General features: G+C 49.4%; 1 protein-coding gene across 7 annotated transcripts in view; it reads left to right on the top strand.

Annotated features, from left to right (window-relative positions):
* The window catches only part of DLGAP2 (DLG associated protein 2), a 635,944-nt gene that overhangs the window by 555,290 nt on the left and 63,501 nt on the right, over positions 1–17,153 (top strand). For all 7 annotated transcript variants that reach the window (XM_044939120.2, XM_044939128.2, XM_044939133.2 and 4 more), the window contains one exon: positions 1,108–1,319. In XM_044939120.2, the coding sequence (XP_044795055.1) occupies positions 1,108–1,319 (212 nt within the window). The remainder of the gene's footprint in view (positions 1–1,107; positions 1,320–17,153) is intronic.

Raw genomic sequence — 17,153 nt, 5'->3', positions numbered from 1 at the left:
TTGTAAATAAATTGAACATCAATTAAAAAAAAATTTTTTTTTTTAATGTGGAAAGATGGCAAGACTCCTTTTACAATGAATCCACTCCAGTATTCTTGCCTGGAGAATCCCCATGGACAGAGAATCCTGGCAGGCTCCCTGGGGTCCATGAGGTCGCAAGGAGTCAGACAGGACTGAACAACTACGCACAGCGCAGCGAGAGTGTACTTAAGTCTCTAAACGTTAACCATAGGACAAGCCCCACCTATGAAGACTTTGTCAACACGGAACTGCATCGTCCCCTGTCTCCACAAAGAGCATGGTGGGAGATTCCCTCCTCCAGCGTGAAGAGCATATGCACTGGGTCCTTGGACTACATAGCTCCGTGCGATGGTGCCGGCGCATGTGGACTCACACAGCCCCCTACACTTGGCCGCTGCCTGATGCGGTTTTGGTTTTTGTCAGCATCACGGCTGGTGGAGCGTGAAGGGACCGCTCTGCCCTGAGCGCCCATGGCGGAGACACCCTGTGATGTGTGTGCTGTGTGAGGACCTCGGGTTTCCTGGGGGGCGGGTCAGCACCGAGTGCAGGCCTGGTCCTTCCTGCCTGCAGCGCAGCCTGCACGCGCGCCTCCGACAGCACACGGTCTGAGTGCCGGGACTCAGGTCCGGGCGTGTCCTGGCGTGCAGGGCCCCGGCGTGGGGGCCATGACCCATGCCCCATGTCTGCACTCACAGGCCTCAGGGCTTCCTCCTCTGGTTTCCTTCTTGTCCTCCTTTCTTCCTCTCCACACTGGAGACCTCTTTTGTCCAGTTTTCTCAAGGTTCAACTGCTTTCTCACCACAAGGAAATAAATCTAAGTGTTAGCAGTGGTTTTTCCAGGTGCTGAAACTACGTTTTTTCCTCATTCTACTTTTCTAACATTTTCTCACTTTTCCCATAACGTTTGTCACTTTTATAACAGGAGGAAAAACAATGATTATATGTGAACATCCTTTTGGGATTTGAGTGACGGACCATGAAGAAGCATGTGACGTTCAGTGCTGAGTGCCGGTGACGAGCCGTGTCTTCGGGGGCCGTGTCCCCAGGAGGCAGCTGGGGCCCTGACGCCCTGTGTGCTCTCCCCAGGTGCCCCAGGACGAGTGGGCAGGGCGCCCCACGGGGGGCAGAGACGACGAGATCCCCTGCAGGAGGATGAGGAGCGGGAGCTACATCAAAGCCATGGGCGATGAGGACAGCGGGGACTCGGACTCCAGCCCCAAGACGTCCCCCAAGCTGGCCCTCCGGCCGGAGCCCCTGCTCACATCCATCGGACAGAGGCCGCTGGGAGACCTCCAAACGTAAGCCCCCCGCACCTCCCCCGCCCCAGCCCAGGGCTTTCCTCACACGAGCCTTCGGTCAACCCAGAAAAAGCCCAGGATTGAAAATATTGGACTCAATGGCCATCAATTTAAAGTCCTCTTTAAAAAACCTATCAGACCTTTGGTTACACTTACTGCATAGTAATTAAGGAAATATACTAGGGTGATTTTTAAGTCAGGTATTAATAGTTGAGCACCGGTCATAGCCAGTGAGCACCGGTCATGGCCGGTCATAGCACCGCTCATAGCACCGCTCATAGCCATCCATGCCTTCTCAGATCATTGCAGCTATTTATCAGGAGTTCCTGTGTGTGTGAGACAGTCACAGTGGGGAGTTTTCTGTTTACTGTAACTTTACAGGTGCGTATGTAGGCAACAAAGTTTTTGCAAGGTAAGAACAGGAACTGGATTAATTTTACAAATATCATAGAATATGCTTTATATATTTGTCCAAAGATACACTGTGGGGTTTTTAAAATTGAAATATAGTTGATTTACAACGTTGCGCCAATCTGTGCTGTATAGCAAAGTGAGTTAGTTACACGCATGCCCACATTCTTTGTTTAAAGTCTTTTCCCTGGGTTTATCCCAGGATATTGGGTACAGTTGCCTGTGCGCTTGTTTATCCAGCCTGTCTGTCACAGTTTGCACCCGCAGTCCACGCCCACCCCCAGCCTCCTGGCAACCACACGTCTGTTCCGTGTCTGTAAGTCTGCTTCTGTTTCATAGATAAGTTCATCTGGGTTACTTTAGATTCCACATATAAGTGATATCATATGGCGTTTGTCTTTCTCTTTCTGCCTTACTTCACATAGTATGATAATCTCTAGATCCATCCACGTTGCTCAAATGGCATCATTCCACTCTTGCTTATGGCTGAGAAATGTCCCGTTGCATATCTGTTCCACACCGTCTTTGTCCACTCATCTCTGCATGGACAGACAGCGTGAGCCCCGGTCTTGGCTACTGTGACTAGTGCTGCGGTGAACACAGGGGTCGTGCTAAGACACACTGCGGATAAATTCACCTGATTCCCAAAAGATAAACAGAGGAAACGAGCAACTTGGCTATTCGTTTGAACGATGAAAACACGACTGCAGTTCTTAGCTGTCAGACTGTCGTGTGTTTCCTGTCCTTCCAGCTAAGTCTGGATTCACATGCAAAGAAGCACCTGCTTTTTCCACCACGAGCCTGGCTTCTCTGGTGTGGAGTTTCGACAAGAGGGTGAAGCGGCAGGTCGACGCTGTTCCCGGGGCATGTGCTACATTCTCCTTATATGTGTGCAGGTTATTCTTTTCCCCCAAATCTGATGCTGCAGTGGATACGTGACACAGAGTGGGTGGTGCCGTGCCCAGACAGTACCATGCCTTGTAGGACGACTCCGCGGATTCGCAAAGTCCATGAAACTCCCATAGCAAGTTGTTCCTTGTGTTAAGATACGAAATTTCTCTTGAAAATATGTTACTGGGTGGTACATCAATTAAGTTGTTGTTATTGGCCATTAGGATCTTAGCACATCTTGGGATTTTATAGGTTTCAATATCATTTCATTTATTTTCATCTTAAATGACCTCACAAAAGCTCAGCTCTTTCCCCAGGGAGGTTAAAACTGTGCCCACGTTATGGAACAAAACCCTGACTCAAAGGGATGAGGTGCCTTGGCCACATAAGGGACCAGGGGTTTGAATGAAAATGGTTATTGTAATCCCACGTTCAGGGAAAGTACTTCACCTGAACAGCAGGAGCGCATGCCAGGGACCATGTGCTTTCTGTGAGAAAGGAGAAGGTGGTTCCAAAGTTGGGTTTAAAAACATGGCCCTGAGCAGAAAGTCTGGGATTTAGCAGCTCCCCGGGTGTGTTTCCCTCCAGCACCACAGAACTTCACCAGCGGGAGCTGACTGACAGGCAGATGAAGATTCAAATGATAAACATAAGAATTAGCGTCTGCTGACCTCCTTCAGGTTTTTATTCTCCTCTTGGTATGCACAGTTAATTCTATTGATGTTAATGATGGTATTCAAGAAGGCAGATAAAATAGCCAGAAATAGCCCAGTAATTATACTTTAGTTCTAATTGGATGGATTGAGGATGGATTGATGTTCTTACAGCTAAACTATCATATGGGCATGCTGACCCCTGGGGGTTTTACGCGCCTCCTGCCTCACATAAACTCTCCTGTGTGATGGACTTGCCCAGCAAGCCTGCTTTGATCTGCCTGGCTGAGACCTGCAAGGGTCTGGGGCTACCTGTCATCAGGCCTTTTGAGCCACATAATGTAACCCCGCTTCTGTGAAGGCTGCTTGACCTCTGGGAACAGTGGTTCTGTTGAGTGTCTTGTTTTCCTGCTGTTACACCAAGAAAGCAGCCAGTCCTCCCATTAATAACTGACCGTGCTTCCTTATTACACGTGCAGGGATTCTGGCTCTCCCCTTGCTGTGTTCTCTAAACAGTGCAAGGTGACAGAAAGTCTTTTCACTCTGGAAAGAAAAATGAAGCAAAAACAAACAAGCAAAGACTTGTCGCACTTGTTTTGCTGCCCAGAATTCTCAAGAGTTGTGTTGACTGATCGAGGACAAACTCTGTCTCTCTGTGGGTCAGACCCTGACCACAGGCAGATGCCACTGAGAGCTATTTTAAATGCAATGTAAATTTCAAGATACTATTGAATCCAATTTACTAGGTTTTAAATTAGTTTATGTATTAATATCTGGAGAGTTCACTTTTTATTATTATGAAAGGTAGACCAACTAATTTAATTTTAGGGTCTTTTTCTACTAAGTTGAATTGAGAAGTCAAATCTCTAATAATTTTGAATATCTCTGAGTCATTCTCTCAAAAAGGTAGCATTTTAAATTTGTAGAGAAAGGAGAGCTTATGTTACAAATTACTTCATATGTAAAGATAAACTCAGGCGGGTTACAGATATAAACATAAGAATCATGTTGGCATGTGTGACTGTATACAGGTGTGTGTATATGTCTATATGTGTATGTACAGTGTATTTACATGTGTATGTACAGATGTGTGTATATGTATACATGTGTATATACAGGTGTGTGTATATGTCTACATGTGTATGTATGGTGTGTATATATGTTTACATGTGTATGTACAGGTGTGTGTATATGTATACGTGTGTGTATACAGGTCTGTGTATGTACATGCGTAGATATGTACATAAATCTGCATATGTGAATATTTTACAATCTTGAGTTGGAGAAGGCATCAGTCGCTCAGTCGTGTCCAACTCTTTGCAACCCCATGAATCACAGCACGCCAGGCCTCCCTGTCCATCACCAACTCCTAGAGTTCACTCAGACTCACGTCCATCGAGTCAGTGACGCCATCCAGCCATCTCATCCTCTGTCGTCCCCTTCTCCTCCTGCCCCCAATCCCTCCCAGCATCAGACTCTTTTCCAATGAGTCAACTCTTCGCATGAGGTGGCCAAAGTACTGGAGTGTCAGCTTTAGCATCATTCCTTCCAAAGAAACCCCAGGGCTGATCTCCTTCAAAATGGACTGGTTGGATCTCCTTGCAGTCCAAGGGACTCTCAAGAGTCTTCTCCAACACCACAGCTCAAAAGCATCAATTCTTCAGCACTCAGCTTTCTTCACAGTCCAACTCTCACATCCATACATGACCACTAGAAAAACCATAGCCTTGACTAGATGAACCTTTGTTGGCAAAGTAATGTCTCTACTTTTGAATATGCTATCTAGGTTGGTCATAACTTTCCTTCCAAGGAGTAAGCGTCTTTTAATTTCATGGCTGCAGTCACCATCTGCAGTGATTTTGGAGCCCCATAAAATAAAGTCTGACACTGTTTCCACTGTTTCCCCATCTATTTCCCATGAAGTGATGGGACCAGCTGCCATGATCTTCGTTTTCTGAATGTTGAGCTTTCAGCCAACTTTTTCACTCTCCTCTTTCACTTTCATCAAGAGGCTTTTGAGTTCCTCTTCACTTTCTGCCATAAGGGTGGTGTCATCTGCATATCTGAGGTTATTGATATTTCTTCCGGCAATCTTGACTCCAGCTTGTGCTTCCTCCAGCCCAGTGTTTCTCATGATGTACTCTGCATAGAAGTTAAATAAGCAGGGTGACAATATATAGCCTTGACGTACTCCTTTTCCTATTTGCAACCAGTCTGTTGTTCCATGTCCAGTTCTAACTGTTGCTTCCTGACCTGCATATAGGTTTCTCAAGAGGCAGGTCAGGTGGTCTGGTATTCCCAATGCATATCCCAACCTTATTCCACAGTGAGAAACTACAAAATATTGACATTTTAATTCATAAAACTAAAAACATATTCATGGTAAAGGCCAACAAACAAATGAACAAACTAAAGGTACTGTCACCAAAGTAAGACAATCATGGAAACCTGGGGAAATGCCCCATGATACAGGTGACACGTGCTCACATTCCTAACACAGAGAGACACCTTGCAATTCAGTCAGGAAGAGATGAGCACTGCAGCCATATAAATGGGCAGAGGCCAGAGAAGACGTTCACATACCTCATCAGTGACTGAAAGTCTGGGAGAGCTCTAGCATTCCACTGAAAATTAAAAATCTAAACTCCCGTTCTAGAGTGTAAAGGTGCAGAAATGCGGTGGTGCTCACTAGTTCACGTGCATCACTGAAGGAAGCAGTCAGTTGCCCGCATGCCCGTCAGCAGGGATCTGGTCGCACAGGTGGGTTCACCTGGAAGAGCAACACAGGTAAGATGCTCTTCATTGTTACATCATCAGTAATAGCAAAAGTTATAGTAACCCAGAGTCCACCGTGACAGTACTCACTGAACAATAGATATATGCAAGTATTGAAATAGTAGAATATTATTAATAGGGTGTACAAGAATATTCAGTTCCGTTCAGTTCAGTCGCTCAGTCGTGTCTGACTCTTTGCGACCCCATGAATCACAGCACGCCAGGCCTCCCTGTCCATCACCAACTCCTAGAGTTCACTCAGACTCACGTCCATCGAGTCAGTGACGCCATCCAGCCATCTCATCCTCTGTCGTCCCCTTCTCCTCCTGCCCCCAATCCCTCCCAGCATCAGACTCTTTTCCAATGAGTCAACTCTTCGCATGAGGTGGCCAAAGTACTGGAGTGTCAGCTTTAGCATCATTCCTTCCAAAGAAACCCCAGGGCTGATCTCCTTCAGAATGGACTGGTTGGATCTCCTTGCAGTCCAAGGGACTCTCAAGAGTCTTCTCCAACACCACAGTTCAAAAGCATCCATTCTTCGGCGCTCAGCCTTCTTCACAGTCCAACTCTCACATCCATACATGACCACAGGAAAAACCATAGCCTTGACTAGACGAACCTTTGTTGGCAAAGTAATGTCTCTACTTTTGAATATGCTATCTAGGTTGGTCATAACTTTCCTTCCAAGGAGTAAGCGTCTTTTAATTTCATGGCTGCAGTCACCATCTGCAGTGATTTTGGAGCCCCATAAAATAAAGTCTGACACTGTTTCCACTGTTTCCCCATCTATTTCCCATGAAGTGATGGGACCAGATGCCATGATCTTCGTTTTCTGAATGTTGAGCTTTCAGCCAACTTTTTCACTCTCCTCTTTCACTTTCATCAAGAGGCTTTTAGGCAGATATAAAAATGAGGAACACTTCTGTGTGCTAATTGTGGAGCAATCCAGATTACATCAACTTTAAAAAGCAAAGTACGGGACATTATTATATAGCTGCCACTTTTTTTAAAAAAAGCACACGAGACTGAGAATCTTTTTATGTTTATTGTGATTACAGATTCTCTCTTTTTTAAATTTTTTCATGTGTTTTTTGGCTGTGCTGGTTCTTTGCTGCTGTGTGGACTCTTTCCTAGCTGTGGAGAGTAGGGGCTGCTGTTCGTCACAGTGCTCAGGCTTCTCTTGTCGGGGAGCGCAGGCTTCAGGGGCGTGGGCTTTAGGAGTCGTGCCCCCTGGGCTCAGCTGGTGCAGCTCCCGGGCTCACCTGTTCTGCGGCCTGTGGGACTGAACCTGTGTCTTCTGCCTTGGCAGGTGGACTCCTCCACTGAGCCACTGGGGAAGACCCAATGCTGCCACTTTTATATGATAAGATGGGAAAATAAGACTAAAATGCATGTCAGATTGTATTACATAAAGAGACAATAGAAGAATAAATAAGAAGCTAATAAAAATGTTTACATCTAAGGAGCGAGGAGGAAGTAGGTGTAACAGGGATGGACATGACATCTCAATATGCCTCTTTTTATATATGGTAAGGACCTTCATTTATGCAAACGTGCCATCTATTCAGAAATATCAAAACTTAAAAGACGTAATAAAAGAAAGTAAAACCCACTCTCAAGAGACAGAGCAGCCAAGAGAAGATTTAGAGATGACTCATGACAGATCCATCAGAGAGAACTTTAAAATAATGGATTAATGCCATAAAAGATCGAAGGGAAAATGTGGAGTACTCAAAGACACCAAAGGGAAATTGGCAGAGAGAGAAAGTCTAAGGAAGAGGGAGGCAGAAACTGCAGGGGAAAACCACAGTGTTAGAAGCAGAGGTTTAGTTGCTGAGCTCATCAGTAGATGCAGCACAACCACGTGATGGTCAGTGAACTTGAAGACTGTCCACAGGAATCACCACACACACAGAAATGCAGGAAACAGAAGCAGAAAAGAGCATCCAGGAGCTGTGGGCAAACGTTAAATTGTCCAAGGAACTGAATCCCAGGAGGAAAGGAGAAGGTGAACAGTCCATGGAAGAAGCATTTGAAGATGTAACGCCCAAGAGTTCTGAAAACAGTGAAGGATGGCAAATCACAGATTGAAGAATCTAGAAAGCCTCAAGAAAGATAAGTACCCCAAACAAACCACCAAAACCGCGTACAAATACACACATATTCAAACCACCAGAAACCAAGAATAAAGAGAAAATCTTAAAGAAAGCTGGAGAAAAATAAAGGACATTACACACAGAGGAATAAAACCTTCTCACAGGGTTTTTGTCATAAACTAGTCAAGCCAGAAAACAATGAAGTGACACCTTTAAAGTATTAAAAGAAAAAACCTATGAAGCCAGAATTTGAGACTTAGAGAAAGTATCTTTCAAAAATGAAGAAAAGATCAACTTTTGAGGATAAAGACAGCCACTATTAGCTGTTTTTCTCCATTTTAATTCCTTTTTCAGATTTCTGTAATGAATATGTAAAGTGTTTAACACTGACCACCTTTCCTTTCCAGCCCTTTGGGCAGGGAACTCGACTCAGAGGTAAAGTAATATACTGTCCTTTCTTCCCGACATTTTCCCTCTTCTCATCGTAGGAGCTCTTGAATCCCGCCGGCAAGTCAGGTCGTTCCTGACCACCCTCACGGCTGCACACGCGTCCCCTTGGTCTACACCCAGCTGCTTCTGTGCGCTTTCTCTCCTGCTCATCCAGCCGTGACACGCGTGTACCCCCACAGCGCTGAGGGCAGTGCCCAGTTCATCTCCTGGCGAACCAACGGATCTGATTGCCTAATGGATGGAGAGCTGTCGCGCTCGAACCATGAAGAGTGCTAAAAGCCATCGCTCTTTAAATGCGAGTCGCTCTCTTTACATCTGTGGTCTTCAGATACCTAACAGCGATGGCATGGATGATCAGCCAAACACTTAGGAGAAGTCAGACAGGACTTGCTGTTAACTAAACAGAAGCCGACAGCTGTCAAAGCCCCAACTGTCTCCAGACAATGCACTGAATAAAGAGATTAGAGCAAAAGAGGTGAATCTGTAAGATTTGAGGGCAAAATTAAACAACATTAAGCCTAATAGTAAACCTAAAGCAGCAGTGAATTATGCAACTTTCCTAAAGGTGGTAAAGATGAGTTATTCTATTAAAATCATTGCCTTCCTTGGTGTATTGTACTTAATATATGAATTAATTTCTTTATTCCTCCAATAAGTAAGTTTGTGCTAGGACTGGGTGTGTAAATAAGGTATCAAGTAAATAAATGAATGAACATACAGACTGCCAGGGCACTAACCAGGCAAGCGAAACTAATCAGTTAATTTTCAATGACAGGAATCATCTTTACAGACTATTAAAAAGTGAGATTTTGAGGAACCAAATTGCTTTGGAAATAATTTATTGAGATAAAGATGTTTTTAAAAATCTCTTTTATTGCAAAATTTGGCAAATATATATAAAAATGTATGTTCATTCTTTAACTTTTTATTTTGTATTGGAGTGTAACCAATTGCCAATGTCGCGATGTTCCAGGTGCACAGCAAAGAGACCGAGCCACACATATACACGTACCCCTTCTCCCCCAAACTCCCCACCTACCCAGGCTTCCACGTAATGCCGAGCAGAGTTCCCTGTGCTGCACAGTAGGTTCTTGTTGGCCATCTATTTAAAAATATAGCAATGTGTACATGTCCATCCCAAGGCCCCTAACTGTCTCTTCTCCCCATCCTTCCTGCCGGTAACCGTAAGTTCCTTCTCTCCATCTGTGAGGCTGTCTCTGTTTTGTAGACAATTTCAAGCCTCCAATGAGAGCTCAGTTTTGCTGGCACCTTAGTGTCCTTCTGTGATACTGTGAGCAGAGAACCTGGTCACTGTGGGCCAGACTGTGACCTACAGTTCTAAGGCAACCTAACCCTTGAGTGTTGCTTTAAGCCACTGAATCTATGACTATGTGTTATGTGGTGTGTTAGTCAGGGTTCTCCAGAAACACAGAGTGTGTGTGTGTGTGTATGAGAAAGAGAAAGATAGACAGGGGTTAACTGTAAGAAATTGGCTCTCCTGATTGTGCAGGCTGGCAGATTCTAATTCTGCAGGGCAGGCTGGCAGGCTGGGGTCCCAGGGAAGACCTGAGGTTGTGGCTGAAGGCTGAAGGCACAATTTCTCTTCCCCAAGGAGGTCAATCTTTTTTCTTAAGACCTTCAACTGATTAGATGAGGCCCACCCATATAATGAAGGGCACTCTGCTTTCTCAGTGTCTAAAAATTTAAATATTAATCACATCTAAAATCCCTGGGCTTCCCTGATGGCTCAGTGGTAAAGAATATGATTGCCAATGCAAGAGATGTGAGTTGAATCCCTGGTCCAGGAAGATCCCCTGGAGAAGAGAATGGCTACCCACTCCAGTATTCTTGCCTGGGAAATCCCATGGGCAGAGGAACCTGGCAGGTTATGGTCCATGGGATCACAAAGAGTCCAACAGGACTGAGCTACTAAAGCATGCACATCTAAAAAATGCCTTCACAGTGCTGTCTAGACTCAGTTCAGTTCAGGTCAGTTGCTCAGTTGCATCCAACTCTTTGCGACCCCATGGACTGCAGTACACCAGTCTTCCCTGTCCATCACCAACTCCTGAAGCTTGCTCAAACTCATATCCATTGAGTCAGTGATGCCATCCAACTATCTCATCCTCTGTCATCCCCTTCTCCTCCTGCCTTCAATCTTTCCCAGCATCAGGGTCTGTTCCGGTGAATCAGTTCTTAGCATGAGGTGGCCAAAGTATTGGAGCTTCAGCTTCAGCACCAGTCCTTCCAATGAATATTCAGGACTGATGTCCTTTAGGATTGACTGGTTTGGCTGTCTAGACTACTCTTGACCACATTGCTGGGTCGCACAGTCAAGCCAAGTTGGTACATGAAATGAGCCAACAGACATAGCAATGGAAAACGAATATGTGAAAGTATTAGCCATGGTCATCTCTGGGTGGTGGACTTCTGGCTGAATTTCATTTTCTTTTAAATATTTTCTGAATTTTTTCCAAAAGTATATGTTAGTGTTAACATAAAAAAATATATTGAAAATCAGTTTTATTGTCTTCTAAGCCTCCTTGTAACCTATAAGTACTGTTTCTTCAAAAATAATACCATATTTAAAACAAATTATCCTTGTGTTGTAAAGTTACTACAGTAATAAATTTATGCTCAGTGACTTTATTAGACTTTGCAGCTTCAAGTGGAATTATAATTTTATGTGGACTTTAAAGCCATAAAATGGAGCTTATTCCCAGTAGTACTGCCATATTTTGTGTCTCCAGGGCTCATTTTACGTGAGACATACAGTGGGAGATGCTCGGGGAGAGGCGCGTGTCCTTGGCGGGGGTCGGGGCTTGGCGTTATCACCAGGGAGCCTCTTCCTCAATGGTGCAAAAGGGGTGAGCATTTGAGGGCTGCCAGCCTGGACCCTCTCTGAAATCACTTCCAAGTCCAACACCATCATGTGTACCTGGGGAGGAGCCTCCGCACTCCTGGACCAGACAGTGAACGGCCTTTCCTGCACAGACCCCCTCCTGGGGCCAGACCCCGCCCAGTACCGGGTGACTTCTGGCCACTGCAGAGTTCCCATACCAAGAGTCCTCTGTCATTTTCCTGCACATTCGGTGTCATAATTCTTCTTTTCCATCTTCTGTATCTTTCTCTACATCCTGATTACATTATCGCCTCCTCAGATAACAGTGTACACTCATTTCTTTTTATTATCCTGGTAGTGGTCATGCCGTGGCTCTTCAGCTAACACTGTTAGCTGACGGGGACTCCACTTATGATCTGTTTCATGGTACAGTTACACTGTTATTTTCATTTCAGATGGAGGTGCATTTAGAGATTATCTCCAATCACAGCAGGATGCTAAATTTTACTGTCAACTGATTCCTACATTTGTATGGTGACTATTCAAGTAGATGTTAAAGTCAGCATTTATCATTAGATATGGCAATAGTAAAAAAAAAAAAACTCTTTCTTCTTAAGTAGTAATAGCATGTACCTCTTATTTTATACAGTGGTAGGTAGTCAAACATTTAACCTATAAAATCAGCAGTCAGAAAATACAATGGAGCGAGAAGAATGGAAACAAACATTTATCTGCCACAGTGGTTTTTAATTTCTGGTACTAACGGGGAAAACACAGAACAGAGTGGCTGTTGCCAGCAGAACAGAACGTGTTCTTCCCATGCTGGCCCTGGAGTTTACCTGGTTCCCTGTTGGTCTCACTCTCCAGACTTCATACTAAGTCTCTCCAGAGCGTAGAGCTCACCCCCATTTTTCTGACAGAGTTGGCGCTTAATAATGTTTGATGGATGGAATTGCTTTTAAGGAAATTTTAACTGGGGCCATTATGTGGGGTTGACTTCCCTGGTTGCTCAGTCTGTAAAGAGTCTGCCTGCAATGAGGGAGCCCTGGGTTCGATCCTTGGGTCAAGAAGATGCCCTGGAGAAAAAATGGCAACCCACTCCAGTATTCTTGCCTGAAGAATGCCATGGACGGAGGAGCCTGGTGGGCTACAGTCCATAGCGTCACAGAGAGTTGGACTTGACGGAGTGACTTTCGCTCTCGTTCTGTGGATTGTCAGTGATGATTTCTACTATGACCTTGTGTCCCAGGCGTCTCCCTTGTTATGCTAATAATTGTCTTAAAAACTATTCCTGAAAGCCATAGAGAATCACTGAAGAAATTCAAGTCAGCTAGCAGATTCCTGTTCTAGAAAGGTTGATCCAACTGGGTGGACACCATCAGATGTCCGTCAGGAGGCCCGGGGTAGTCACCAGGGCTGCCTTAGTGATGTTGTGTGGGTTGAGAAAACCGGCCTGGAGGCAGACGTCCTAGGGACAGAGTGGGACCCCCAGGGCTGTGACTTGGGCAGGGCTGGGGTGGCGTGCAGTGAGCGGCTGCTGTGAGGAGGGCAGGCATGGCGACGGCACCGAGTCTGGCAGGGCAGGTGGCGCGCAGTTGCCGAGAGGGGTCGCCCCCAGGGTCCCAGCAGCCGGGCATGAGGATGCCCGCTTTCTGACTCTGCGGGGTCGGCGGCGGTGGGGGGGGGGGCGCCAGAGAACAGCAGGCACCCCCAGGGGACCAGCGCTGCTGTGGTACCCTACCTTCCTGATTCGGATGGCAGGGCCCACAGACGGGCAGGAGAGGCTGGGGGAGTGGCCAGGGTCTCAGCCACGTGGGGAGATGGCAGGGCTTCCCGAGGAAGGGGCCATCCCAGCTGTCCCCTCCTGGACGGTCCAGAAGAGGCAGGGGCTGCACCCCGGCCCCCTCCCCGGGGCAGGCTGCTTCCACAGTGGCTGGTCTCACCTGTCACTCATGGACTCTCTGCGTTTTCCGTTCTCTTCAAAATCCGCATTTTCTCACTTCCTTTTGTCGAGGGTTTGATGAAAGAGTCTCTGTATGTGGACTGAATTTTTCTTTGATCTCCACGACCTGGAGGTATCTACTGCCGTCCTTTGTGTGCAGACTCTGCCCCCAGAGGGTGCTCCGTGCACACCGGCCGAGTACGTGTGTCAGGTCTGTGCCAGCCCAGCGGCACCTGGGCGGTGTGTGTAGCTCAGTGAACAGCAGGTGCGTAGGTACCGCGGTGGTTGGCGCGGCGTGCCGGTCGCCATGCTGCTGGAGCCTCGCCTTGCTGCGCCGCGGGCGCCTGTGAGCCGCCAGGCTGCTGAAGCCTCCAGCGGTGCAGCTGTGCCCGCGTGTGAGGCCTCTCCCTAATGCGCGCGACTGGGGGCTCAGAGGGCTGGTCGCTGCAGCACCCTCCCCCTCAGATGGGCCCCGAGAGCCCCTCGCGGAAGGGGCAGGCCTGAGGGACCCCAGCCCCTGCTCCCCTGGCCTGAGGGTCCAGCCAGGCACTGGCCTGAGTGTGAGCATCACGTCATGGATCCAGTCGGGTTCCGCCGCCCTCAGACAGGCACCCGGGACAGGGCTGAAAAGGCAGCACATCCTGTGACTGTGTCTCCGGGCCCAGGCCCAGGAAGGATCAGGACAGATCTAAGTACTTCCCAGGTGGCTCAGCAGTCAAGAACCCACCTGTTAGTGCAGGAGACTCGGGGTCAATCCCTGGGTCGGGAAGATCCCCTGGAGGAGGGCATGGCTACCCGCTCCAGTATTCTTGCCTGGAGAATCCCATGGACAGAGGAGCCTGGCAGGCTACAGTCCATGGGGTTGCAAAGCGTGGAACACGACTGAGGGACTGAACAAGAACAAAGTCAGGTGCGTGTTGCCTCAGAGTTCTCCAGGCAGGGCATTGCCGTTCACTGGCCGGTGAGTATTTGATGAGCTCCAGCACAAGTGGCTAAACTCTAGCCTCCTTTGCAATAAGCCTTCCACCCCTGCTGCCCCCGCCCCTGGTCTGCGCGTCCCGTTTCCACATCTGCGCCTGCACACCCCAACATCAGGGATCCCGGGCTCATGCCCCCCATCTCAGTGCCCAGGCCATGTAGCGTAGGGCCGCCTTGGGCACAGGCCCTCCGGCACATTCCCTGACACAGCGCCTGAGTCCAGCAGACCCTGGTGTGCTCAGAGCTCGGCCTTTGCTTCCCAGTGTGGTCACCCCAGGGCCAGCCCCGGTGCAGACACAAACCCCGTCTCCAGCACCCGCAGGAAGACGTCTCACAAGTGTGTTTGTTGTTGTTTGTGGATGAAATGGATAAAAATGCAGGTTCTCTGAAGGGCCCCTCAGTGGGGCACCTCACACGCTACCCCAGTAGACCTGCGTTCCTCTAAGTGTCGGGGGTCCAGAGACCACCTGCCACAGAAGCGCCTCGGATGTTTACTGAAGTTCAGATCTGGAGCCGACGCCGCCCATGTGACTCCACCTGGGGTATGTGGTCCAGGAACCAGCAGGGCACCGTGACGCTGGGAGCTCTGGGAAACCTTCAGTGGGTATTTTCCTGTCGTCCTGACACTAGCTTTTAATATAAACCAGCAAGTTTCAGAAATTTTAGTGAAGAGAAAGGCTCCGTGCTTGCTTAAAAACCCATCTCAGACATAGAGAAAGGAGTGGAGCCCAACGGCAGTGGAAGGCCCTCGGGGGGCAGGATGAGCGCCCGAGACGGTCTTGGCTGTCCCTGAGCGCAGCCCTCGCCCAGCACGGCCCAGGGTGGCCGACGCCTCCACGAGGTACTCTCTCTGTGCCAGGAGGCGCACACTGCGGTGGCCGCTGTCTTGGTGGCCCAGCGTGCACGGGCCGGCAGGGGCGGCCTTGAGTCCACACCGTCCCCTGCCTCCCTGGACTCCCACTCAACCTGGAGTGAGCAAGCAGTCTAGGCTGGCCATCGTCAGAGGGGCAGGTGGGGCAGCCACCTCACAGACTCACTCAGCCGCACACCAGGGAGGAGAGGGACGGCAACCTCCAACACCAGACTGGGGTCTCCTGGCCTCGAAGCCCTGCTCTGCCCACCCTCAGCCGTCCCTCTGCAGGGATCAGAGAAGTTCTGTGACCACCTGGAGGAGGACAGCCATGTCTGCAGGCTGGAATCTCCCCTCCACAACCCGCAGGGCAGGCGACCCCAGGAGCCTTTCATCCACAACCCACAGGATAGGTGACCCCGGGAGTCTCCCGTCCATGACCCGGACAGCAGGCAACCCCAGGAGTCTCCCGTCCATGACCCAGAAGGCAGGCAACACCAGGAGCCTCTCATCCATGACCCGCAGGGCAGGCTACCCCGGGAGTCTCCCATCCACGACCCGGACATTGGGCAACCCCAGGAGTCTCCCATCCACGACCCGCAGGGCAGGCAACTCCAGGAGCCTCCCGTCCATGACCTGCAGGGCAGGCAACCCCAGGAGCCTCCGTCCATGACCCGCAGGGCAGGAGACCCCAGGAGCGTCTCATCCACGACCCGCATGGCAGGCGACCCCAGGAGCCTCTCATCCATGACCCGCAGGGCCATCGACCCCAGGAGCCTCTCGTTCACGACCCGCAGGGCAGGCAACCCCAGAAGCGTCTTGTCCACGACCCGCATGACAGGCGACCCCAGGAGCCTCTCGTCCACAACCCACAGATCCATCGACCCCAGGAGTCTCCTGTCCATGACCCAGAAGGCAGGCAACCCCAGAAGCATCTTGTCCACGACCCACATGCCAGGCGACCCCAGGAGCCTCTCGTCCATGACTCGGAGGGCAGGTGTCCCCAGGAGCCTCCCATCCATGACCCGGACGGCAGGCGACCCCAGGAACATCTCCCGATGCTCGGCTCTGACCACCTGGAGGGAGCAGCCCTGGCTCTGTGTTGGCTCAGGAACTCTGCCGCTTGGTTGCCTGAAACACCGCCTCTGGGTAAGATGATTCCTCTCGCACCTGAGGCCCAGCGCTAGACTCTGTTCGGTGCCCGCCACCACCCCTCCTGAGCACCTGCATCTCTCACCTCCGGGAGGGAACAGAGCGTGGCCCTGTCGTGACTCGGAAGCTGAGGCTGTGAGGGCAGCTCCGCTCTGGGCCACGCCGCTGCTCGGCGTCGCGCTCATCTGAGCTGCTGGTTTATCACACAGCTGCGATGATGCACCGCAGGCTTTGAAAATGCGTGTGTAGCACTGAAGTAACACACGCACCCCCCGGAGGGAGCCATCTTTGGGCAGAGTCTGTATCACCTGTGCAGGGACCTTTGGGCCTGGGGTCACCTCTCAGGAAGGTGAGCGCGCTGTCATGAAATGAGTGGGCCCTCGTGAAATGAGGCCCCAGAGATGCACAGGGGCTTTGCGGGATGCGAGGACAATGGCTGCGTTTGGTGGGAGTTGCATGACTGCTCACTCCACGGCCTCGGGGCCTCCCCCACCCAGGGAGGCCAGGGCCCCTGGACACACCGTGAGACGGTGACCGGGCCTCCGCTGGCTTCTGAAAACCCCTCCCGAATCATCACACTTAAGTTGACAAGTGACAGAAAACTAAACATGTTTCTTTCCACACCTGATTCCTAACCCCTTGACTAGGATATAACTTACAGACCATGCAGTTCACCCCCTTGACGTGTACAGCTCAGTGGCTTGTGGTGTATTCACAGGTCCTTGTGATCCACGTCAGGACGTGGCTTCCCGCTGAGGAGCCGCCCAGCTCCCCCACCCGCACCCGACAGCCAC

The sequence above is a fragment of the Bubalus bubalis genome, chromosome 1 (genome assembly GCF_019923935.1).
Source record: "Bubalus bubalis isolate 160015118507 breed Murrah chromosome 1, NDDB_SH_1, whole genome shotgun sequence".
In the NCBI taxonomy this organism is placed as follows: Eukaryota; Metazoa; Chordata; class Mammalia; order Artiodactyla; family Bovidae; genus Bubalus; species Bubalus bubalis.
This window is presented reverse-complemented; position numbering and strand designations above follow the sequence as displayed.